Consider the following 25,674-nt stretch of genomic DNA (forward strand, 5'->3'; position numbering starts at 1 on the left):
TAGTTTGCTTGTGTTAGAAAACAACATCAGCAGCTGGAAAACATATTGGAGAGAAGATCCATCCATCCTTAAAATGAACAGGAAGCAACTTCAGCTCTGGCTCTTTGTTGGTGCCTGGATAAAGGAAAACTCATTATTTTGCAACTTCTGCCTTGTCCAACACCAAGGAGTATGATTTCAATTCTCAAAGGGTACAAAATCTCCCTTTGCTTGTATCAGAGTCTTCTGAGATTGGATTCAACATCCTGTTTGATCTCGTTTCTTATTCCATAGCTGCCCTATCATTTATAGCCTGTATAGTCAGTGTTAAGAGATCATTCTAATCTGTTGGCAAGTAGATAATGATCAACTCAAAGGGCTGACAGAAGAAACCACATCAGAAGGGGAAAGTGTTTTCTCTTGAAATGATTGTGTTCCTGTCCGCTCTTGAATTCTGCATATTTTCTGTCACTCAAGACCAGATAAATTGAGAGAAGATTAAATAATTATGTTCATACCATCACTTGCTTCAAGCATGAATTTTTCTTTTTCTGTTCCACTCACACATATGAAACACATTGAATACTTCACTTGTTCAAAATACAGCTCTCTGAGATAGCTGTTTCCTTCATTGGCTTATCTTTCATTTCTGTTAAACAGTCATGATCCTGTTGGGATTTCTTTGCATTTTTTCAGCTGTGTTCTTCATGCATCTCTACAGCATTTTTCTGCTGCCTGTGCTGCCATCACATATCATCAGTGACCAAGAGATTTGTAAAATCTTGTGAAGTTATGTTCAGATCATGTCCTTTCTGTCTGTAATCATTGAATTCCATCCATAGGTCTTGAAGATAGATGTTTCTACTGGTGCATCAAATTGTTGGCTCATGATTAGTGAAAGTTTGGTTGCAGAGTTTGTTACTTCAGACTTCTGCACATCCTCAGCAGCTGTGGACTTCAAGACCTTGGGTCTGTCTTCTCACAGCTTACTCTGCTATGTGTGGTATTGGCTGTAGCTTCCAGCTCCGTTCTGGAAATTTTGGAGGGGCTACTTCCCTATAAGATTTAGCTTCAGTAAATAACAATTCTGTTCCTTTTTTCCTCCTGAAGGATCTGAGTTATCCTTATTCCACTGGGTTTCATGTGCAGGATTGAGTAGCTATAGGATATACATCCTTGTGGAACTCTCATGTCTGTTTTTGTTCTCTAGTTTGTTTTTTTAGGTTATCACAGTCACCACTGAAAACTATAGAGATGTTTGAAGGATAGAGATTTAAATACAGTTAGCCCAGGAAAAGTGATTGTCTTATGAGAATTATTGGCAGAAGCAGCATTGTTACATCTTTGTCAAGAAAATTACCAGTTAATGCTGACTTATTATGAACACAGGTTAATTGTTTTGCAGCTTTGCCAATCTCCCACCCACTCATTTTGGGATAATAATTTGTACTTGATTATAGCCATGTTTTCTGAACTTCTTTGCATTGCGTGTTAGATGTAGCCCACCTCAGACCTGTAACTGTGATGACTTAGTAGCAGTATGTCAAACATCCTGTCTCTAAGATTTTTTAAGTATTCAGAAAAATGCACAGTGCAGTCTATGACCATCATTTTGAAGGGATGAATTTTGTCAGCATCAGGAGAGTGAAGCCTTGCATCCTTTGCCCCTGGAAAATTTTTCTTGTTTCCAACAAATACAAAAAAACCCTAGGGGGTATCAAGACTGGTCGTTTACCTGAAGCCAAACACCTAGACCTTAAACTGCTGTTCATTCTCAGGATATGTTAGGGCAACCAGAGCATCAAAGGACATAGCAGTATTCCTTTGCCTTGGGAATCTGCTGATCCCAGCTCTGAGCACAAATACTGTTACATTGAGATCATGTGCAGTAGAGAATCAGGAACAAATCTTGTGATTCCAGTCTCTTATTTTTTCCATCTCTCCGTATTCCTCAGCCTGGAGTCCCTATATGTCTTTGTGCATGGTGGGTGCTGTTACTGAAAGATAACATATGCATTTTGTCTCTTCACAGCTCTGCTACCTCCATGTCTGTCCCTTTTCAAAAACCTCTCAGAGCGTGCTTCAGTTAAGAGATTCAGTGGGAAGGCATAGAACTGTTTCCCACACAACTTGGGAGAGCAGGCATTTTATAGGAAGTGTCTTCTAGTACAAGGGAGGAAAGTAGAATAGCAAAGCATTTTGGATTTATAATAGTTGCACAAGGGGAGTAGAATTATATATGTGTTCCTCAAGTGCAGATTATTTTTCTCTACTTTTTTGACATTTGCTTCCCTGTATTCATCAACGAGTTTCATCAAAAGTGCCTTTTCTTACTGTGAGAAAATTACCAGTAGAATGCCCCAACAGTCATTCCAAATCTGGTTTAATGGTGACACTGAATAATGTAATTGAGGGATTTTCCTCTTCTGGGATGTTTGCATCACTTCTAAATTATGCACCCTGTTCTAATGACAGAGAATCAGACTTGTTAGTCTTGAAAGGAGTAATGTGTACATCAGAGTCCTGGAGGCTGAGGTAATGCAGAGTTCACACAGCATTTTGTGCTGTGTTTAGCTGATGAGCATACTACAACATAAAAATTAAGGGAGAGGTATTAGATTCTCCTCTCCAGAAGAGCTGACTTGTACTCACTACATGAAGTATTAAGTTCCCTTTTACATGTTTTATCTTGGCCTTAAAACATCCTCACAAGTCATGTGAGTGCCATCAGTGCGAGAGCACGTAGCACTAGATAGACCACTTAGTCTTGGATGCCAATAAGACATCCTGAAATTATCTAGTCTTGAGAATAGAATGTTTTTGGGCAATCATGGTTTGTTGAAAATGCTCCTCATTATGATGCTTGAAAGGTTGACATACATATCTCCAATACTGGTTCCACACTGTGAAAGGAGGTTTTGGTATCAAGACCTTTGTTTACAAGTAGGAATTTCAGTGCTATGCCTCTTCCTCATATCAAAATATGGAGTTTCAATATGCATGGAGTTGAATGGCTGGCAGTGCTAGACCATTCTTCTTCTTTACCTGTGAAGGAGGTCATTGACTTACAGAGGACTTTACAGAACAGACTTGGATTCTCAGCCCTCATTCTTTCAGGCCCGTACCTTGTACTAATACAACAGTTCCAGTAATTTTGGATTATTTGCTAGAAACAAAAGTAGTCTGGCTCCTGACTTATTTTTTTTAAGGTTTACTTGATAAAACTGCCAAGGACTTTTTTCCTCAGTCAGTCCTACATTTGCTGCTCATAATAATCCTGGGCTCGGTGTTTAAATCTGGATAGGTTATTTGCTGCTGTTTAAATAGCTGGATTTTTGGTTACAGTAAATGGCTGATTAATCCTCTTCATACTGTTTCCTTTCTGAATGCATTATTCCTGTGGATCTGTCATAAGTTTCTTCCAAAAGAAGCTTCTGAGGCTTTATTTAAATATGGGACTTGAATTCCTTTTCTTCTTTCTAGAACCTTATGTTTCTAAAGCTGAGACATCTTAATGAACCTGGTAACTGGTTTCTTCCCACTTCAGAACATGCTGTCTTTTCCACAGAATGAAGTGTCCCTGCTGACCTAGAGATGAGCAGTTAGGAAACACAGACCAATCTCAAAATTGTTGGATTCTGAGTCTCCCTGTATAGCTGTAATGCAGGAAGACAAACTCCACTGAACTAAAGGTGAGAAGACACCAAGTCTGCCCTGAAGAGTCTGCTCTGTCTATTACCTTACCAAAAAAAGGTTTTACTGGCCCTCATTGAAAAAGAGTTTTCACTGCTCTTTCCAATTTAAAGGAAAGAATCACTGATCAGTGTGGAGACCCTGGTGTGAAGCTTTTGCCAGTGGTATTCAGTGAATCATAGGGGTTCCCTAGGGAGAAGAGTATAAACAGGGCCTCTTCTCTACAAGTTCATGCCTACAGCACACGCAATGAGCTTGAGAAATCTTATATTCTTTGAAAAGAAGTGGCTTGTTTATCTAACCTATCAGACAAACAAATCAAATTGGCCTTAAAAAAGCCAAATTTGATTCAGTCGTTAAGAATTTAGGGGCTGTTAAAAATGCATCATTTGTTAACAAAATTTTTATAATTTGTTTGAGGCAGCTGAAAGAGGCGCTGTTATCTCTAAAAACAATTTCAGCACTGTGCTTAGCCTTTTGCCTGCTGCTGTTCTGGGATGTGCAATGGAAGACAACTCCAGAACGTTAGTTCGATTTGGTGCCCCTGCAAGAGTATTTTAGAAAATCTTATTTCACCATAGTTATAGCAGGGGTAAAGTGTAGTCTCCTTCCTGCACACTAAGAGGAGACAAGTTACTGTACTTAGTGTAGTTATGTTGAAAAGTCATAAAATCTCCCCAAAATATGTTTTGGGGTGATTGAATAAATCCTTTTGTCTTGACTACTATCATGTCAAAAGTCAGGAGGGAATCTTTGAAAAGTTCCTGTACTGCCAAGTCCAAACTGTCACTCTCTCGTTTTCCTATAAAATTGGGTTTTTTTCTGAGATTGGGGAAGAAAAATGACAAGGGATTTTTCCACATTGTTTCCAGTAATTACTGCATAAGGTTCACCTCATGGATTTCAAGTGGTTTTGCCTTATTTATATGATCTTCTGAAAATGTCATGTATACATTTTGTCCATGATACCAGCTAGGAATCTTTTTTTCTTATCCACAGACCTACAAAACTCGGGTCTCCATATGTTTACTAAAAATTTCTTTTGAAAAATATCTAAGAATAAAAATTGTTGACTGTTCCTGCCAAATTGTGGCCCAGCAAGTTTCTTGGGTCTTTTGAATGATGACTTGGCTGAAGGCAGGTGAAATGGATAAAAATAAGGACAATTTAAAATGTGTTAGCACATAGTAACTGTTGCCACACCATCCTTCCCTGAGATTTTATTGCCATCTCCTTTGTTTTGTTTCTCTTTGTTGTTCTGTTCATTTGTTTCTAGTTCTTCAGATTAGCATGATAGAGCACTTAGGATGGTAGTGACCAAATGAGATCTTCAGATCCTGAACTATACTTCAGAAATTTCTGTAGCAAGTCCCCAGATGTCAAATTGTGTCATGCAAGGCAGCTTGTTGCAAGCTGGGTGTCTTCCAAAGACTCTTGTGAGTCAGACTGTCTGCTACTGTTTTCCTCCACAAGTGGAGTTTCTTACAAATCCTTGAAAACAATGGATATCTCCCAAGCATCTAGCCTACCTGCAAGAGGGTTTCGGCACTTCAAAAGACCAATTTTTTGTTTCAAGAAAGGACCAGAACATGGTTACCAAGACATTCCCCAGTCATTACACCATGTGCATTGCACAAATCCTGTAAGATTTGCCCCTGGCTGCACAGCAAATCTTTGTTTTGTCTGCTTCCTGAAGAGGAGAAAAAAGAAATCCTTCCTGAAAAATGTCAGGAAATCTCTGGTTTGATATCACCCAGCTGGCTTCTTTCATCAAATGATGTACATGCACTGGCCATGATATATTATTATAATGCCTCGTGCTGATTTCTGTATCTGATGAATGAGTATCTAAACAGGTAGCGAGAAATGGCTGACTGTTGGCAGACCAGACAAAGGAAGTCATCTTTGCTTTCTGCAGCATGCCCAATGCCTACTTGTTAATTATTTCTTGCATTGACCTCTGTGGACAGCAATGAGGTATCATCTTCCTTTTCTTCCCTCACACATGAAGGATGGGATGCCATCCAGAGGGACCTGGACAAGCTCAAGATGTGGGCCCATGGGAACCTCATGAGGTTTGACAACACACAAGTATAAAGTGCTGCACCTGGCTCAGGGCAACCCCTAGCATCAGTACAGGCTGGGGGAGGAAAAGATCGAGAGCGGCCTTGCCAAGAAGGACTTGGGAGTGCTGGTGGATGATAGGCTGGACATGACCTGGCACAGTGCACTTGCAGCCCAGAAAGCCAAATGTATCCTGAGCTGCATCAAAAGCAGTGTGAGCAGCAGGTCCAGGGAGGTGATTCTGCCCCTCTACTCCACTCTGGTGAGAGCCCACCTGCAGTGCTGTGCCCAGCTCTGTGGTCCCCAGCACAAGAAGGATATCAAGCTGTTGGAGCGAGTCCAGAGGAGTGCCAGCAAGGTGATTAGAGGGATGGAGCACCTTACCTATGAGGAAAGGCTGAGAGAATTGGGTTTGTCAGCCTGGAAAAGAGACAGCTTAGGGGTGACCTAACTGCGGCCTTCCAGTACCTGAAGGAAGCCTACAAGAAAGACGGAGAGGGACTTTTTACAAGAGTATGTCAGAAGAGTGATAGGATAAAATGGAATGGATTTAAATTAAAAGAGAGTAAGTTTAGATTAGATATTAGGAAAACATTCTTTACTGTGAGGATGGTGAGGCACTGGAACAGGTTGCCCAGAGGAGTTGTGGATGCCCCATCCCTGGAGGTGTTCAAGGCCAGGCTAGGTAGAGCTCTGAGCAACCTGGTCTAGTGACTCCTGCCATAGCAGGGGGATTGGAACTGGATGATTTTTAAGGTCCCTTCCAACCCAAAGCATTCTATGATTCTATGATCTTGCCTAGTCAACTAAGTGGAATGAGAGACAAAGAATATCACCTTGCACAAAGACCACTATGCCCCTGAAAGGGGGAGAAATCAGTTTTTGTCTTCAGAAGGTACCGCTTCAAAGACTGGTATTCCTGGGTAATAGTTCAACAGTACTAGCATAAACCATAGGGGACAGAATTTCTGCCTGAAAGCTGTTCACTAAGTCTGCAGGATATGGGAAACTAATCATATGTTGTGGGGTTTTTTTTGCCACAAACCACAGCTGTAAATAAACTGTTATTCTGTACTAGATAGAAAGGTCCTTATCCCTAAGTGTATTTTCCTTGAAATCATACTGGGCCCAGTATGAGGCCCAGCTGCTTGACTGAATGCCTTCAGACCACCATCTTTGCATCTTCCCAAAGCAACCTAGCCCTAGATAAGGGTGTTCTAAAAGCAGATGAATAGCTGAGGTCTGTAATCTTGGAAACTGTTTTTTCCTGGAAACACACTGTGACATCCAAAGTGCTGTACCATAATTCTTTCTGAAATTATGGGCATTAGTGGCATCTCAAATGCATTACTATCATTTAGGTAATGGCAACCATTAATTAGCAATTTTCATTTGCTGTATTTCTTGTTGCTGTACCAGAATTCATTTCTAAGACAATCTATTATCCAATGAGTAAACTGTCTCATCTCTTCTAGATTGACTTGTTGCATGATAAAGGATCTTGCATTTGTACAGGGCATCTGAAGCCTCTCTTCAAAAAAGGACAAGAGACACTGAGCTTAGTTACTTCCATCTCTCACTTCTGGAATTGCATCGAAACTGGACCAGAGTTTAAACAACTTCCTGTATACAAAAGAAAATATTGGTAAAGCAGAGATCTGAAAGTCCAGGTGTTCTTTTACTAAACATAATAATTTCATATAGCTTTTGACCAATATTTTCTAGTGATTTTGAATGTAAAAGTAAAAATTTAATAGATGTTATCTTTAAAGAATTAGATGGCAGATTTTGCTCCTTGTGCTACATCCAAATTGCTGCCGTTACTCTAAACCACAATTCATGTTGTTTATAGGCAACCCATAAAACCACAAATTAGTATAGTTTTGCAAGTGTGTAGATAGAGCGCTGTTGACTCTTGTATGTATTGAAAACTTTACCTTCTTGGTTGATTTCATTGCCTTTCAATCACCTATTAGAGAAGACAAGCCAGAACTATAGATATGATGTTTTGTATGCCACTAAAAACACTTGGAGTGGGCAAGAAGCCTTTTCTGCACAATGGAGCTGGCCTTAGAGCTGCATCCTGGTCACCGTGTGATACTGAACCTGTCCTGCATTGGACCTGAGACCATACTGAAGACATCTGCCTCCTAAGACATTGCAATGGATCCCCTTCTGTTGTGGGATGGCTGTAGTGATTTCATTTGCACAGTAGTCTTGAGCCAGGAGACCTGTATATTGCTCTGATGAGGATACTCTAGTCACAGGCAAGGAAAGCTTCAGAGCAACACAGAAAGGTAAGGATCTGTGAACTGAGAAAATGAAAATTTGGTAGCTACAACAGAGATGTGAGACAGGACCAAGCAGAACAGAGCTATGATGTTGCCAGAGTAGTGGACAAGTATGTTTGTCCTCTGTATCTTATACTACTTTCGGGCACGGTCCATCTTTTTGGTTGAGTGTATTGATGTATGTTGGTTATGGAAAGGTGAAACAAAAAGCAGCATATTCCAGTTCGCACAGTGGCAACAGGGATGTGCTTTATGTAAATGCAGTGAGATAGCCAGAGATCATCCAACCCAGGGAACAAAGACACGGGGAACAAAGACACATTTAGTCTGCAAAGACTATTCTTTGCTGAAGTGTAAGTGTACATTCCTGTACTCACTGAAGCAGTGTTCCTATCTGAGCTCTACAATACACTACAGCCTGAAAAGCAAGGTGTAAGCCTTTTACATGCTATAATAGAGTTTGCCACAGAGAAACAGGGACTACACAGATGGTTGTTTGATCATCTGTGCAGGATCTGCCTTATGGCACTACAGAATAGGTTTTTTTCACTCTTTCTAACCATTGATCTTTGTTAAAGAGACAAAGTGTGCTGGGCTTGTTTTCATCAGCTTTTGTTTGTTGCTGCAAACAAAAAGGGAACTGTTGAGAGCTGTATTCAGTGTTGGCAATGAAGATCCCACTTTTTCTTTCCCATTGTCTTCTTCAATTTGCTAGCTAGTAACAGCATATAAAAAACTGCCCTCTGCCTTCTCACACAATTGTCCTGAAACATTTTGGTATGCCTGCACCCAGGAGAGTATTCAGTCAGTTATTAAACCTGATGTAGCTAGTATAGTTTGTTGCTGAATTATAGCTAGGACACCCCTAAAAATGCTATTTTAATTTTAAGAAAATTATTTTGGAGCCTGTCTTACCAATCGAATTCTCAAATGTTGCTAGGGAAATGGAAGGCTGGGCAGAGAAGCAGTAACTGAAATGTGTGTGATTTCAAAGATTACTGTACCCATGAGCGTACTTGTGTCCACACTGGTTGGACACACTAGGACTCTTCTCCCCTGATTGCCATTTTGCCTCTTTTGCCAAGAGGCAAAAGGCTTGGTTCTTCTGCCACCCCTTCCTGCTGCTAAGGAACAGCAGTGAACAAGGGCCAGTAAGACAGACCCACCCCAAGGGGCTGCCAGGCTTAATCCGTGGGTGATTCCAATGTGTTCCAAGTGCCATATAGGACTTCCAGCTGTGCAAGTGTTCTAGCTCAACCCTTTGCAGCTCCCCTTCCTCGTTTGTTTGGGGTTTTCCCCCCCCCTCTTTACTAGCAAGGAAGCCCTTCAAGTGGATGGGGAGCAGAGCCAGCCCAGGGCTCTGGAGGAACAATGACCAAAATGCAGCTTGTAAATCAAAACCTCCTGAGGGGCTGCTACTAAAAGGAGATCAGAGAGAATTCCTATGCCAATAGGCATCTGGATTTTCCCCACCCCCCCGTCGAAGCCACTAAATTTCTGGCCTATCAGCATGGCAGTGTAGTTGTAATTTGCTCCCTCCTTGGCAGGCGGCAGGGAAGCATGGGCACGGAGAGCTGTATAGGGCACAGCCAATACCGTAGTGCTGCAGGACTGATCAGAGCTGCACTTTTCATCATCACACCAATGACATGGGTCAGGGAGCCCCAGAGAGATGAAAGGGATAAAGCCAAGTGCTGGGGAGCGCTTCCATCAGAGCATGTGTGCCCCAGCCAGAACGTCACATGGGCTGGCAGGCTCCCTCCACTGACCCACCCTTGCTAACCTCTAGCCAGCTGGTGATAGTGCAGGAAGGGTTGTTTACAGTTTATTAAGACGTTTGAGTTTACATGTTATGGCAGCCTCACATGAGGTATTAGGAAGCAGCCACTGTTGTGAAGGGCTTGGAAGAGCTGAATTCTGAGCTGACCCTGCAGAGCCCTGGCCACATTAACCAGCTAGGTGTCATTTTACACTCAGTTGCTGGGGACCAGAAATTGGAAGGGGACAGGGAGGAACCTCTGTGGTCTCTAGAACATGACTTTGAGTAGTTGTAGTTTGGGGAATCAGATACAGCCTCTGAGTCTCATGTGGCATGCAACCACCAGAGATTTTTACCCCTGGGAGTATCTATGGCTGAAAAAGCCCATTTAAAAGAGTACACTGATTTCCTGCTTGGGCAACATGTGTAATCTTTTTTTATGAGCATCTGGAATGTTCATGGTAAATGAGGAGGAACAGTGTGTTATTTACCTGTATGGACAGGTCTATACTGGCAGACCATATATATTCAAATGGACATAGGACATTTGTCAGCTGCACCACCCTGGGTATTTAAACAGTATTGTTGGAAGTGTTTTACATTTAAAGGGAGCTTTATATGAATCTATCAAAAGCAGATGCTAGAGGTAATATACATGTCTGAAGGACTAGGGTGAGACAGGGCACATATACACCAGGCACAGTTTGAGGGTAAGATGGAATTTCCATTTTGAGATTCTCTTGCCAACCTAAATTCTATCTGTTCCTTTGAAGAGACATTTTGGAAAGCGTAAAAATTTTAGACTGAGTATGCCACAGTGGTAGCACTTTAAAAACAGCAAATCATCTAACTCTCCAACAAACAACTTGCTTGTGAAAAAATTAGCATCTCCCCCCAAAATATTTATTTTTTTGCAAAGTTTTTGAGATTACTATTTTTTAAGTCTTGGCAGGTGAGACCTGGGTCATGTTCAGGTCATCATGCAGAACAGGTGCAAACCACCCCAAAGCACCTCACAAACCACAACAGACGAGAGGTCCTCAGGGTGTGTCAGATCACAAATGAATGGGCCCAATATTCAGGTACCCCCAGATATTGCTCCTGCCCTCACCCGAAACCATCTTTTAGAAACTCCAGGAAGGTGAAAGAGCTGGATGGAGACACCAGTCCCTCTGAAAATGGACTCAGCACCCTTTTTCCTTGTATTTGCCCACCCTCAGTACGCTGGCTGGGAGCCTCGCAGTTTGCATGTGGAAACCAATAGGCAGGATCTGTCAGCTGAACTTAGAGGTTTGGCAGACATGGTTTCAGTTGCAGGACTCTTGGATCATAGCTCTGAGGAACAAAAGTCTTAAGTGTATCTCTGAGCACTTCTTCTCTCAGCAACTTCCCATCTCGGTGCATTTTCCTTCTCTAAAGAAACTTTCAAGGTTTCCTCCTACAGGGAAAGCCTTTAGTGCTTCAAGCCAGTGGGGAGGGCTAAAAGGTCTTAAGACAGCTAAAGCTAGAATAGAAAACATCTCCCCATTTCCATTCCCCCTTGCACCTGCTTTCTCATTCTCATTTTCCCAGCTCAACCACCCAGCATTCAAATACACAGCAGTTCCCCCATCTTATCCTCCACTTCCGCACCAACTGTCCAGCCATTTTGGAGAGTGTGGCCTTTGTGTCACCAGAGTAACTCCTAGAAGGAACTTTGCACTGCCAAGACAACCAAGAAGTGTTCCAGAAGAGATCCCCAAAGGCTGCCAGACTTTAAGCCACAGGGTTTGGCACTTGGCCCTCAGCATGCGTAGTCTCTGACCCCCAGTTCTCTTTGTGTTAGCCTGGGAGCAGGAGAGTGGGTGCTGACAGTTTTTCTCCTGGCTTTGGGTGGGCCAGGGGGCCTTTCAGCTGCACTTGCAGGATTTCACCACCATGTTGGAGAGCTGCTCCACTTTGGGGTTCCTCCCAACATAGTACAAGATAGTGAGCGGCTCCAGGTCCTGGGGCACACAGCAGGGCGAAGCAGATGCCTCAGGGTTCAGCGTGTTGTATAAACCCAGAACCTGCAGAAACAAAGTAAATGTGGTGACAAAGTCAGGAATATGTTTAAGTTGGTTGAGGACAGGATGGGGCTGCAAAGTCAATAGGCCTCTAGATGTTTGGAGTATGCTCATCAGAGGGTACTTCCCTGAATTGAGGAATACTCCCCTGTCACTTCCTGATCATGGCCTGCTTCTAAAGGGTCTCACCTGGCCTGACTTATGACTTTGGTTTTTAACTGTAATAGCCTGTGACTGATGCCTAAGGATTGAAGGAGTACAACCTAGTTGTCTCCTTTCATCTCTAATTTGGTAGAGCAGAATGTCACAATTTTTGCTTTTAACAAGGCTAGGTGTAACCAGCCTGGGGCCACGTTGTTTTGGATTCTATAAAGAAACCAGAAGAAAGAGTGTCAGTGCTGCTTATTTCAACCAACATCTCCAGATAGCATTGGACAGATCCCAGTCCTCTCAAGTATCCACAATTCCCTCCCAGCTTTGAACTCTCTGATGCCTTCCCCCTCCACTCCATCCTCCAAGTCATTACACTATAATGCAGGAGCCAGGAGTGTGTCCTGTGGGACCCCACTGGATTCTTCCTCCCAGCTGGCCCCAGCCCACAGATGCCTCTGTACACTGTACACTGCAGCCATGTAACCACTACAAAACAGTTGCCATGTTTCTTGCCAGAGGTGACCACTTCTCTGCAGTACACAGCTTCTTGAGTTGTGGCACCAAAACATGATCTCACCTGCTCTACTGTGGTCTCTTTAGTGCTTATCTGGTATAAATGACAGGGTCTGGCACATTGTATTTTAACGACTTTACAGTCTTTGGGGATGGGAAATGCTAAGGATACATCCTGTTCTATCATCCAGATCCATGTAATCACAGTTATTGTGGCAAAAACTCTCTGGCATACCGAGCAAAGTACCCCTGGCTGTACCACATGCTCTGGGGCTGCTTTACTCAACAGCAGGTTAAATAGACTGGTGAGAAGTCGTTTTTTCACCATGTTCTTCCTAGCTGGTGCTGGCAAACTGTCAGCAGCTATATTGTTCTAAAGGTTTCTATGATCACTTCACTCACCTTAATGCTTGGTTGTTTCCTCTCTTGCTCAAGAGCAGAACATTAGGAACCATTCTAAAATCTACTTTCTCTCACACTGATTCTGTCCAGTTATCTACTAGAGAGCTTCTCAGGACAACCAGATGGTAAAGCTACATGCCCACTACCCTTTCAAAGCTGTTCATTCCCTTGCTTTGTCTTGTGCTTAATGCCCAGCATCTGTTCACTCCTTCATTCCCACAAATCAGCTGCTCCCACTGATATTAGTCCTTGAGCTTCAGTGAACCTTACTGCTGTGCAGACTCTCAAGCTGTCAAGAAAATGTTAGCATCTTTTCTGCAATATCACCTTTACCTAGTCATCCATTCTTCAGCTGAAAGTGCTTTTTCCAGTAATTCTTTTAGTGAAATCTGAAGCTAAGTTGCTAGTGAGCTGTTGCATTATCTGGATTGCTGCCTTTTCTCTTCTGTGGACAGCAGCACAGGATTTTCCTCTGGCTTTTCCTGCTTCAGCAGTGGACTGACTGATCCTTAGTCTGTCTTCTCTTCTTGATACTTTTCCAATGCCTGTGCTCTTCTGTTGCTTTTATTTTCTTCCACTCTAGCCAGGCTCAGATTGTATTCTTCCCAAAGACTGACCAGTCTACTCATGTTAAAGACAGGTTATGTGTAAATTACCTAAAGACATTGCTTTCTGCCAGTTTTTACTCACAAATATCACTGCCTAATAGGTTCCTCCCTGCTGTAGGTCAGGTATAAATCCTACTGGAAAGGATACCTGTGCAGAAAGGAGATCTTACTGAATGGCTGTATTCACTTCTAGACAGGGACATGGATTTCCCTTCACTTTTGGGCTACAGCTGCCCCTGTGGTAGCAAATGGCAGGCATGTGCCATTGCACAACAGTTTTGCATTACAACCTGGCATAGAGAAATCCTCTATCCAGTGCAAACAGCAGGAGAAATTTAGGCAGAATTGATGTTTGATGTGAACAATTCAGTTAATACTATGGCCACTGCCAAATAAGTACCCTAAAACCATCACTCCTGCTGTTTCACATCTTATCCAAGAGACAACAGCATCCTTCTCCTCAACATTTGCCTGAAAGCCTGGACTCAGTATTGACTCCAAAGGAAGCACATTCTTTCTCCTGAACCACCTAGGCTTTTTTCTGCAGTTTCCTTGGAATGGTTTTTACAAACATTGATCTGAACTGCTTTTGCTGCTTTGAAGAGACTAGATATTGATCAGACTTAAAGAGGAAGGGGGAACCACAGCCACAAGCCTTGACAGGATAATATAATGGATGTACCGTGCTGCGAGTGGTGTCTGCGCTGCGGAGGTACGGACAAGGGCCCGAACAAAAGTTAGCAAAGTAGCCCTTAGGCTCATGGACCCATTTCCAGCCAAGGTCCTGTCGGAAGTCAATGTACAGAGGACGCACGCAGCAGTTCTCCTCCAGGTTCCTGAAACACAGTATTGGAACACAATGAATGCAAAGGGGAGCCTTATATGTGACTGCAAGATGCAACTTCCCAAGCAGAAGGACTAGTATCAGCAGTGCCCAGTGGGATGTGGTGTTTGCATGCGCCAAGTGCAGAGGAGCGGCACAGGCAAGCGGTAGTGGGGCAGCTCAGCAGCCTGGCACAGCTTGTGCCTGCTGGCAGGCAGCTTGCCCACCACCCCAGGGAGGCAGCACCCAGCTGCTCTAGCAACCAAAAGGGGGCTGCTGCAGATCCCTGCCCACACTGGGCTCCAGGAAGGTGCTTGCAAGTCTCTTTGAGCCAGGGGCTCAGCCAGAAGCACATTGCAACTCTGCTGAAATGGCCAGCATCCCCTTCTAGGACACCACGAGGAATAGCTGGCCAAGCTGTGCTCCTCATGCGGCCCTTCTGGCACCATGGTGACCCACAACCCCCTTGGAAGAGCTCTGCCTTTCCCAGAGGCATGGAGTCTCACCAGGCTTACCCACCTCAGGCATAGGATCCAGGCATGATTCTCACTTACCGGAAACAGTAGTTGGTATCCAGGGCACGTTTCTTTCTCTGGCCTCCCAACACTGGGCTCTCCAGTCGATGTGAGGGTAACATCATCAAGATGAGGTGGGGATTATGCAAGTCTTTCTGCTTCTTCAGGCGCCCCAAGTCCCCACGGCCATAGTCATCCTCACTGTCAATGCCTTCAGAGAAAAAGAGGATCCACAAAAAAGAAATCAACATGGAAGTGGAGGATGCAACAAGACTTTTCAATGCATTTAACACTCTCTTGAACCAGGTAAAAGGGATTCAGGCACCACGTCTGCTTACTCTGGGACTTCTTCCCTCACAGGGACCCCTTTATTTCTGGTGAATTTGACTGCTGCAGGCCTGAAATAGAGGCTTACCCGCCACCTGTTTTACCATTTGCAAACTGCTGGTGGGGCCATTAATCCATCCCACTCACTCCTGGCTTTTGTCCCAGGACAGGCAGAAAGATGAATGGTTTAAAGAAGATGTCAGATAATTGGCACTCAGCAGAACAGCCTCAGAAATGGAGCCTGTGGGGGCCAGTGGCTGCTGCCCAGGGCTGCAAGCCAGGAGGTTCCTAGTTCTTAGGCCAGCCAAGCCACTGACTCTCTGAGCCACCTCATAAGGGATGCCTAACTTCCGTGTGTTTCAGTCACCCTAACTGGAAAGCAGAGCCTCTGTGGAAACCTGAGAAGGCATCAAGCTGAACTTCCCAGAGAGACACTGTAATGCAAAATTATTCCTTTCTGCAGACACCCATGCAAGCCCACCCAGCCTGCTCTTACTTTCTTCCTTTTGTAACCTATGTATATAGTGGATATGCCCATATAATGAACATGCAAACCCAGATGTGTATGCTTTAAGACAAATGTTGCACAGTGTAAAATGCTCAAATATGCAAAGCAAGACCTATTTTTTTCTTTAGATGCTCCAGGCTTTCCCTTCCCCAACAGCCTCCCCTGACCCAGCTCTTTATCACCTTTGAACTTGATCTCCAGGACCTCATGCAAACTCTCCAAGATGTCCCCGTTGGGCTGAAAAGTATGGCAAGGACAATGTATGCTAATTTCCAGGCCAAGGTTGGACTCTGCAAAGAAGACAACTCTGTGAGAAACAGTCTTTCTCAGCTGCAACAGCTCCTGGCACAAGGAAGTCTAACGGAGGACATGTACTGTGCTAATTCCTAGACAGTGGGCTAGTTTCAAAGTCAGGGATGCTATCAGAGTTGAGGAACGGAAGCTGCTTTGGAAAGGAGAATAGGAAGCAAAATCCTCCAATTTCACCTGTGCCAAAGGCCTTGCTCTTGTTAAAGGGAACTTTCTGGACAGGTAAGAAGAGTGCTCCTGGTTACATTTTTTTTAGGCTATTCAGCATAAATTTTGACTTTGTGAGCTTCAGGGAGCTCCACTGGAAAAAAAATATTTTGAATAGCTGGCTTGTGGTTGTCTGTTAAATCAGTTTTGCCATCCTTGGTACCTCTATTATCTCACTTCTGGCTAGTGTCTGAAGGAGAGATCTGAAAATAAGCAAGTTGGATATGGACAAGTAATTTCATTGGAAGCATTCTTCTCAGCAGCTGCAACCTCCTGTTTTGTTGAACTGCTAGCGGTCTAAGTCACACAGACTTTCCAGAGGCAAGTCTATTTTCATAATAACTTCCTGGACCAGTCATGCTGTGTGGGCCTGACTAAAGGAACATAAGACTCTTATGAAAGCTCCTTTTTTATGTTGTGCCATGAATTAAAACATCTGGCTCCCTGGGCATTGACAAGGTGCCTAGCACCTTTTTTCCTCAGCGCTATATATATTCTCTAATGTCTTGTCAGCTAGTGTGCCTACCCAGAGCTCACTGCAGTTCCAGCCCTGAACTCCAGCCATCAGGACACAACTTGATTGCTTGAAATAGGAGAAGCCTGCAAGCCCACAGCTTACCCTTCCAGGGAGCGGCTGCTTGCCAGTACCTGCATTCCAGTCTTCAGTGGCACCTAACTTCTATCTGTGAGGCCAGTCCAGCTGTGAGTCATGATGCCTTATGCTCCAGCTGTGAATGGGGTCAGTGTTCTTGCTAGGAGCTGCCCCATAACTATCTGTTGGGCTGCCCGGTGGTGGCAGAGGTATGTTCTCCGCAGTGTTAAAGCCTCCATGTGTCTATGTATGTCAACTTCACCTTTACACCTGACAAGCTGTAAACAGCTAAATAAGCCAGGATCCTTGCTGCTTTTTCCCCTACTATATTTGCTCTAATCCACATGAAAATTAAAGCAGAGCATTCCTCATTTTCTAAGTATTACAGATTATAGTCTAGACAAGCAGAGGGGTCCCCTCTGGGCTTAGAATTGAACCAAAAGAAGTTTCAGCATCTCTCAGTGAAAACAGTTTCCTCCTCCAGTTCTGATTCAACTGACAGACCTACACAGTGGGGCCTCCAGGGCAGAGCTAGGAATCTAGCAAACGTCACACACTGAGGAAGCTCTCCGGAGGAAGGCTTGTTCTCAGACTGAAAGAAGCTGTCCTCTATGTGAACCAAGCTCCTGCAACTAGGGGAGCAGAGAGATACTCCTGTCAACACGGATCCACATTTCTATGGATGCCTTGGCACCCGGTCCAGCTAAGACCCCTACCTCTGTGCAGAAGCCACTCACGCACAGTCTCGGTGACATCAAAGGACAGCCACTCAGGGGAGCCCCGTGTCTGCACATTCCTGCCACTGAGGTACCGCTGCTTCGCTATGTGCTCATCCGGACGAAGGATCTGTGTCAGGAGGAGTGGTAGAAAAAATCAGCCAGTGCCGTGCATAAATAAGGGGTAGTCTTCAGGCCTTTTTCTTCCATTTGCTAAAAACTAATTCAGAAGGTTGGTCCTGGCAAGTGAGACACCAGGAATACCCTGGCACAGGTAAGAAGGACATGCTTCAAATCAACCTGAAGTCCAGAGAACAACGCGACCCTGATTTCTGTGTCCTAAGCAGCCTATCTCAATTCAGCATTGTTTTGGGGCACACATCCAGAGGCAGAAGCATACAGCCATTGACCTAAGGGGTGGGTTTGTTTCAGTACAGACCTGTGGGATGTGGACCTGGATTTCAGAGTAGAACCAGCAATGGACAATAGAGCATCTGGCCACAGATCCCTTGCCCAGCAAGCCTATTTACTGAGTCCTCACTGTGGTGTTTTCAAGTTTTCTACTCTCTTCAACTTCTATCAAAACACACCAGGGCTGATCGTTTGGAGACCTCTCCCTCTGTTCTGACGTCTCTTCCCATTTCCAGACAACCGCAGCCTGTTCTGCGGGACACCAGGTTGACTCCACAGAGCACTGAACTTACAGAGAAGCTCTGAGATCGCCTCCTTGTCAGTTGTGTCATCTGGTAGAGAATTGCTCTGACCTTTGAAGCTTCCAGGAAGTCCTCAAGAGCTACCACCCACAGGGCAATTTTAGAGGCACTCTTACAGCAAAGTGGACGGACACGAGCCTGCGGGAATGTGCTGCCCAGATGCTAAACTATACCATGAGTTGGGTGGTCCACTCTGGCCTAAGACCACTTCCAAGCCTGAACCAGACCTTATTCTGCCAGAGGAGTCAAAGCAAGCTCCAGATAAGTACCTGGATTAACAGTGACCTGAACTGTGTCCCTGAGGAGCTGCTGCTGAAGGGAGCATTGAAAGCAAGCACTACTTTTCTAGTAAGTCAGAGACAAGACAGAGAGCTCCACCCATTGGATTAGTACCAATTGTACTGTGACAGCCAAAGGAACAAAACTGCCAAGGGACCTATGCATGCAGATGTGGCAGAAGGGTCAGGGCTGCTCCACTTGTGAGGAGCTCCCCTTCCAAACCCCTTCTCAGTGCAGCAAAGAGCTGCGGTGGGCACCATGCCAGGATGCCCAACGCAGACAGCCAATGTGAGTGGGAAAAGGACAGCATCACATTGTAAAAGGGAAGAAAGGTGACTATCACTACATATGCTGGAAGAAGCCTGGGTTACAGCATTCAGTTTCTTCTCCCTCTCTTCTGTGGCTCTGCACATATCAGAGCCATTGAGGCAGCCATTAAGGAGACAAGCTATTCTGGGTTCAGGCACTGGGGAAGGTAATAACAGTACCCACCTGGAAAAGCTCGATGCGTTGCTCACTGCGTTTAGAGCTTGGGTTGGGCACACGCAGCACACGAAACTCAGCTCGGAATAAGTTGGTGCTGTTCTTCTCTGCCGAAGACACATTAAAGCGGAACACATTGGAGGTGACACCTTTTGGACAAATGCCCAACTCATCTAGGAGAAAGAAACAGAGAGACTGAAAACCACAGCTCTGAGGGACAGGATCTCAAATAAATATTGTTTGAAAAAGAGCTTTCCAGTAAGACCTGTCACTGAAACATCTTGCCACCTGTAAAGCATGGCTATCTAGATGAAGATAACACAGGATGAATTCACTCACATTTCCTCTACATTGCAACATTTTGCAAATATACCCACTACTGCCACTGTTATTTTAATGCCACAAGACAGAGAATCAGTAGAGATTGACCACAGTATATTTATTATTGTCTCCTAACTACTCATCAAATATTGCTAATGCTAATGAGTCAGCTGCATCCAAAACGACAACCCCAGCACAGACAATGGGGCAACTTCACTTGCAGTTAGTGGGGTCTATTCCCAACAATGAGGATGGTGTGATTCTGCTCATGATGGAGACATGAAGCCACACAGGAGGTGATCCAATTGCTGTTGAATCTTAGTTTTACAAACCTTGACACTGTCTCCTAGAATGGAAGCCAGCCAATGTCTACAAAGCATGAGGCGTGGAAGACTCTTTAGGGCAGCAACTATGCAATGTGTACTGAAAGAAGTGGGTTTTAAGATCAGCTCTCACTCATGACCTGGAGAATGAATTAATGAATAGTGCTAGGCCTGTGGACATCAGACACGTGGGCAGTAAATAACACAGCAATCCTCTGCCTTCATGTGTGCCTGCTAAACACAAAAATCCATTTTACATATGCTTCAAAAGAGAGTAGGTAAAAGCTGTGCGGTCCAGAGTCCTCAAGACAAAATAAGGCTCTTCAATGGGACCATTTTGGTCTCGTGGAAGTCTTTGTTGTTGCTGTTGTTCCTTTCCTATTGACCTGATTAGCCTTCAAGGCTCTAGCATCATGAAGGCTTCCTGCAGACAAGACACAACAGCTCCTGCTCTACGCCCACATGCAGGTTTGTTTGCAGCCCTACAGAGCCTCTCATATGACCTGACTGTTGTCCAGTGCAACACAGCTGATATTTGTTTCTAAACAAACAAAAAGAAACAGAAAGAAAAACTTATCACCTGTTCCCAGACATGGTTCCAGCCTCTGACAAATAGACAAGAAGCCCTAGCTGGAGTAACCTTCAAATTACATTCCTAGAGTTCTGCAGGCCTCTCTTTTCACACCACCATCATCCCCCCTGAGAAACAGCTTCTGAAGATAGAGTAGTGTGAAACAGCAACAGAGTGTAGAGGTTCACTTCCTATGCCAAATTCTGATTTGAGCAACACGGATGCACTTCCAGAGTCACATCCATGAAGGTGAAGGTTTTCCTGTTGAGCTACACTCGGATTCAGCAAGCAGGAGCCTGCCAGTTTTCAAGGATGTGTTCTTAGGGTGATGAAATTTTACTCAATAAGCTAATGACCACATGCTCGCATTGGGCTTTAACTGGAGGAGGTTTTGTCATTAGTGCTACTGAATAGAACAGCTCTCCCATATGGGAAAGTCTCTGGCTGTTATTGAAGAGATGGCTGTTCACTAATGCCAGGAGACCAAACCCCACTGCAGCCATGAGCTGGTATGCTCAGCCCAACATCCCTGCAGTGCAGAATACACCAAGCCACACAAAGACACCTGCTGTGGAGATTCCACCTGAGACCAGTTCTAGGTTTGATGCCACAGAAAAGCCCAGCAGAAAACCCAAGCTCTCATTAAACACCAAAGACATCTTCCTAGCTGAAGTCTAACACCGATAACTATTCTGTGTCCTAGACCTAGGCAGATACTGTGTTTTAATACTTCCTGAAGCTGTCTTGCACTCCTAGCCCTATCAACAGTGCTGTTAACAACATGCTCTTCCATTTCAGACCTGCCTGTCCCTAAGGAGTTGTCGTCGTTGCAGTGGTCAATAAAAGAAAATACATAGACAGTCTAGTTCCAAGCAACAAGACAGGAGAACTTTTATTGTAACAGAACACTGACTCTTATAGCCCTTGGCATAACATACATGTTAAAACTACCATTGGTGTTTTTTCATAAACATACATCACAATTGGCTGCCCTGCATCACACCATGATGATTCAGCGTTTACAGAGTTACGGTGACTTGTTTAGCTCTGTCTTCCTTCCAACAGATCTGTTGTCAACCCTGACAAGGAGTGTCTCAAAAATCATCAGAAATGCCTTTCTACATCAGACCAGTGGTCAGTCAAGCTCAGGATGTTTCCAACAGTAGTGCTTTATGTGACAATCTGTTTAGAGACTGCAGATCTGGTCCTACAGCACAGTGCAGATGAGAGACAAATAATTTAGAGTGTATCATCTCCTTAAGATTTTTTGCTAAATTAGGCAGCCATGGTGGCAAGACATTACTGTATCTACTGTATATTATCGCCTACTGTCCCCATATTACTTTCTACCTAAAAGGGGAGTCCCTTTTAGGGTGCTGGTCTTGGGAGACCTTCCCAGTGAAAACAGTAATAGCCCTCTTACCTTCCCTATGAAGCTTCATGTTCTCTTTGTACCCTGGGAACAAGCCCTCAGTGATGCAGAGATGGAGCTGTGACCTGTGTTTCACTCTGAACCACTGTGAGGCTGGAGCCTGCTTCTCATAGCAGGGTGTTCAGGATATAGGTCTCATTCCCAGGAAACTGACAATTTGGAGGCAGGTTTTTTTGCACAAGGTCACAGGCAAAAGCAGCAAGAGGATTTTTCAGGGAACTTGGTGCAGTCCCAGCTGAGGTGTGTTAATCACACTGGAATCCAGACATGTTCATCTACCAGCACAGAACAAAGCCTGGTGACAGTATTTCTGCAAGCTCTTCCAGTCCACAACACTCAGTGGCAGTAACCAAGCCTGGACACAGTGAATCTGTGACACTCTGTGCAGCCATGCCAGGCTATGTCTCATATGACAGGACGCATCCTCACAACTAGACTCTGCTATTACTGTGTAGCCCAGAGCTGTTCACTGCACAAATGATGAGACCAGTAGCCTCTCAGTGTGGATAATGTGATACAGGGATCAGGTTTTTTTGTGAGCTTCCATCTTCCTATCACTGCTGTCAACAAGGTGGAGGTTCACCATATACTGCCGATCCAGCAGAAACACCTGCTGTTTCTGGCCAGCCCCAGGAAGGATGATGGCTCTGCAGTTCAAGTTTGATGAGAAGGAAAGGCAGGCTGTCTGTGAGCAGGTATTGCCTTGCTCTATATTACACCACTGAATCACCAAGGTGTTTCATACCAAAGCTGCATAACTTTGGAGAAAAAACCTGATCCATCTGGAACTCTGCAGGTGGCAGGTCTTGAGAAAAGAGATGCTTGGCCCCAGTGACCCATGACTTTAATTGCCTTGTGTCTCAAGCTGCCTTGGAAAATGGCATGTGTTTTTCCTCAGGAGGGTAAGCAAAAAGCCATGAGCAGGACTGTTGCAGATGCTCTCTAAGTTTGAATCTAATCAAGTTAAAGGGGTCTGATCCCTATGAGTTTTAGGAGATCCGTAAAGTGAATGGCTGGTCAAAAGGGAATTATTCTCTGAAACAAAGTCCCTTATAATTCAGGCAATGTGCCTGAGAGGCACAGGAGGAAGACTATTCCATGAGTCACCAAACAGCTCAGAGAAAGGATGGGGAACCTGGTCCTGAATATCTGTCCTTCCTAGAAGGATATACTTCCTATTTTTGCTCCTCAGCTCTCCTCACTTTTGAGCCTTCAGACTTTGAGAAGCATGGGTTCTCCGAGCCAATGAGCTGCTTGACTAATAATCTGGAGCTAGAACAGTTCGTGTGAGTGTGCACGCATTTCAGACTTGTCTGTATCATCCTTGCAGTTCCTTCAATGGAGCGGTCCTCCCCTCTCCCTCCCCCCCAGAGGAGACTGGCTTTAGCTCAGAGCACGCTCTGAGATCACCGCCTGGCACAGTGACAGAGTCATGGGAAAGTTGAACACCAGCCACTTCTGAAGACACAGGGCCAAATTCAGCCATGGTGTAAGCAACGAAACTCCCCAGGTTTCAAAAGGAGCGCTTGACACCACGGTATGTCTGGAGCTAATCTCTCCCAGTATGACCAAATTCTAAAGTTCTGAGTCGTGGCATCTACATTACCCACTCCCAGAAATTTAATCTCAGCACTACTTAGTCTTTTGAACTCACTGCTCCAGTGTCCTATGGGGACATGGGACAGAATCATTCATTTACATAGGCATTTTCCCCAACCCACAGTCCATGCTCACCATTCCTTATTCTGCATCACTTTTTCAATTCTCTTTCCCCTCAATCTTATCTAAATTCACTCCTTTGACTTCATCTGCTGCTGCTGTGCTTTCAGTTTCCTTCCCCAAAACACATGGGTGTGTAGCATGGCCATACTATTTCGCAGACACTTGGTTTCCCCATATGTTTAGAATTTCACAAATGACACTTCAGTAGGTCAAAAATGTTGAAATACAGGTAAGCTGCTATACCCTGTGCACTTTCTGTTCCTTGAGTCTTGGTGTCTCCTGAGCTACAAGCTAATCATGACCACATGGAGTGCAGTCTGCTAGAGATCAAGTAAAATTTGTTGTAGCTCTTTGTACCACATTGTAGCTCTTATTCCAGCTCATCATATGTCAAGATTAACATAAACCTGACAGAGTAACTGCATTTTGACACTGCCTACACCAGTCACGGCTCCTCCCCAGAACTGCTGGTGTTCCAGTCGTGTCCCCAGGACTGCACTAAGTCACAGGAGAACACCCTGGATAGTGGTATGACTGCAACTTCCAATCCCAAGGAATCCCAAGCACAGACCAAATGACTGCTTGTGCCTACATGTGCTCAGCATCTGCAATCTGCTTTGGGTTCATGTCTGCTCAGTCTCTGTCTTTGCATCTGCTCAGCTTCTGCACCTGAATCTGTTTAGTGTCCACATCTGGGCCTGCTCATCATCTCCTCCACACCTGCTCAACATCTGCCGTGTTTTCCCAATGCCTATGTTCTAATGGGGGTCCCTTTCACATCACTGTCTGCTTTACACCTGCTCAGAACTCGTGTTCTTCTCTACTCGCTCTCTGAACCCTCACACTAACCGAGTAATATCCTCGTCAGTGTCCTCCAAGCAGAGTCTCTTCAGAGTGCCTCTCCACCTTCTCTACTGCCGGCGCGGGTGCTGCACGGACTGGACAGGTTGCCTGTCTCTCTGCGGCAGGCGCTGGAGCTTCAGCAAGGAGGAGTTCCTCTACCTGCTCGTCACCCAAACACCAGACCTGCGACTCCTCCCAGCCCGGTGCGCAGCGTTCACCCCAACACCCGCGTTGCCTCCTCCCCTGCTGCCTTCCCACCTCACGGCTTCCCCTGCCCGCCTTGTCCAGATTTCAGGGCTCTAGGCACGGGTTCCGCTCGCCGCTGCCGGTCGGGGTATGGGCCGCTGCTGCTCCCGGCCCCCGCCACCCACCGCCGCCCGAGCCCCGCGCCGTCCCGCCGGTGCTCCGAGCGCCGCCGTCGCACCGCGGCTTCCCCCCGCCCTGGCCCCCGCTCGGCCCCGCACCCGAACGCACGGGCAGGCAGAGACGCGCCCCCCGCCCGCCTCCGCCCTGCCGGGAAAGCGGCCCCTTCCACGGGGGCCTGGCGCCCCTCCGGCCCGGCCGGTCGCCCCTCCTCCGCGCCCGGGATCCCGGGCAGCGTGCCCCGCGGGCGCGGCACCCCAGCCGGCACGGGGGGAGCCCCGCACTTACTGTGCTCGGGGAGGCCCTGGATCATGTCAAATTTATGAATCTCTTTGGCATAGTATTCGGACTCGGTGTTGTCCTGAGAGCAGCTCTCCTCCTTCTCCTCCTCCATCTCCTCCAGCAGCTCCCGAGTGCTGTTATAGAGGGCCAGGATCTGGTAGGGGACATGGGCCGGCCCCACAGTCTCCGGGGGGCTGGTGAGCCGCAGCTTACTCAGGATCTGGCCCCGGATGGCCTCCACCCTCTTCTTCTTGATGTGATCCAGGTCCAAGGTGGTGCAGGAGGACAGCGAGAGGCTCACGGTGGCGAAGCTCAGTAGGGAGAGCAGCACCAGAGCTCTTTGCACGTACATCTTCATGTGCGAGGGGGCGGCGGCCGGGGCGCCCAGTAGGGACCCCCGAGCGGCGACGAGCGAGCGCGGGTGACCGGGTGGTGTGCTGGCGGCAGCCTCCCCAAATCCCGCAGGCTGAGGCTTGGCGAGGAGGTGCATGAACTCACTGCGCCGTGCGCGACTCAGGACTTCCAGGAAGAGCTGGCAGCGCTCCGCAAGGAGAAGCTGCAGGCGCCGTGCCTCGCCGCGCCGCACTCCTTCCCCATGCGCCGCCCCGCGCCCCGCGGAGCCGGGGGCGCCCCGCCGCGCCGCGCCGCCGCACGTGTCAGCGGCCCGCGCCGCCCCGCTGCCGCGGGGGGAGCGCCGCGCCCGCCCCTCTCGCTGCACCATTCATGCCCCCGCCGGGCCCCGCGCCCTACATCGCCCGCTGCCCCGCTCTCGCCGTCCGGCAGCGCGGCACCGCGGCGCCCCTCGCCCGGCTGGGAGTGCTGCCGCCGGGCCGTCCGC

General features: G+C 46.1%; 1 protein-coding gene across 1 annotated transcript; it reads right to left on the reverse strand.

Annotated features, from left to right (window-relative positions):
* Positions 1-10,380: 10,380 nt before the first annotated feature.
* Positions 10,381-25,437, reverse strand: TGFB3 (transforming growth factor beta 3). The gene is made up of 7 exons (XM_032691268.1): positions 24,843-25,437; positions 18,989-19,152; positions 17,505-17,634; positions 15,863-15,970; positions 14,885-15,056; positions 14,190-14,343; positions 10,381-11,834 (listed from the first exon to the last, which is right to left on the reverse strand). Exons 1-7 carry the CDS (start codon positions 25,324-25,326, stop codon positions 11,676-11,678), a joined length of 1,371 nt encoding a protein of 456 aa, XP_032547159.1. The 5' UTR covers positions 25,327-25,437; the 3' UTR covers positions 10,381-11,675.
* Positions 25,438-25,674: the final 237 nt, after the last annotated feature.

This window comes from Chiroxiphia lanceolata, chromosome 6 (assembly GCF_009829145.1).
Source record: "Chiroxiphia lanceolata isolate bChiLan1 chromosome 6, bChiLan1.pri, whole genome shotgun sequence".
NCBI lineage: Eukaryota > Metazoa > Chordata > Aves > Passeriformes > Pipridae > Chiroxiphia > Chiroxiphia lanceolata.

Bases quoted from the DNA above. Each gene is read 5' to 3' on its own strand.
- TGFB3 (XM_032691268.1), bottom strand. From the start codon at position 25,326: ATGCACCTCCTCGCCAAGCCTCAGCCTGCGGGATTTGGGGAGGCTGCC. The intron at 15,057-15,862 runs GTGATAAAGAGC...TTTTCTCTGAAG, and splicing joins CCTGGAGATCAAGTTCAAAG to GCATTGACAGTGAGGATGAC. The intron at 11,835-14,189 runs GTACATCCATTA...TTGTTTCTGCAG, and splicing joins CAGACACCACTCGCAGCACG to GTTCTGGGTTTATACAACAC.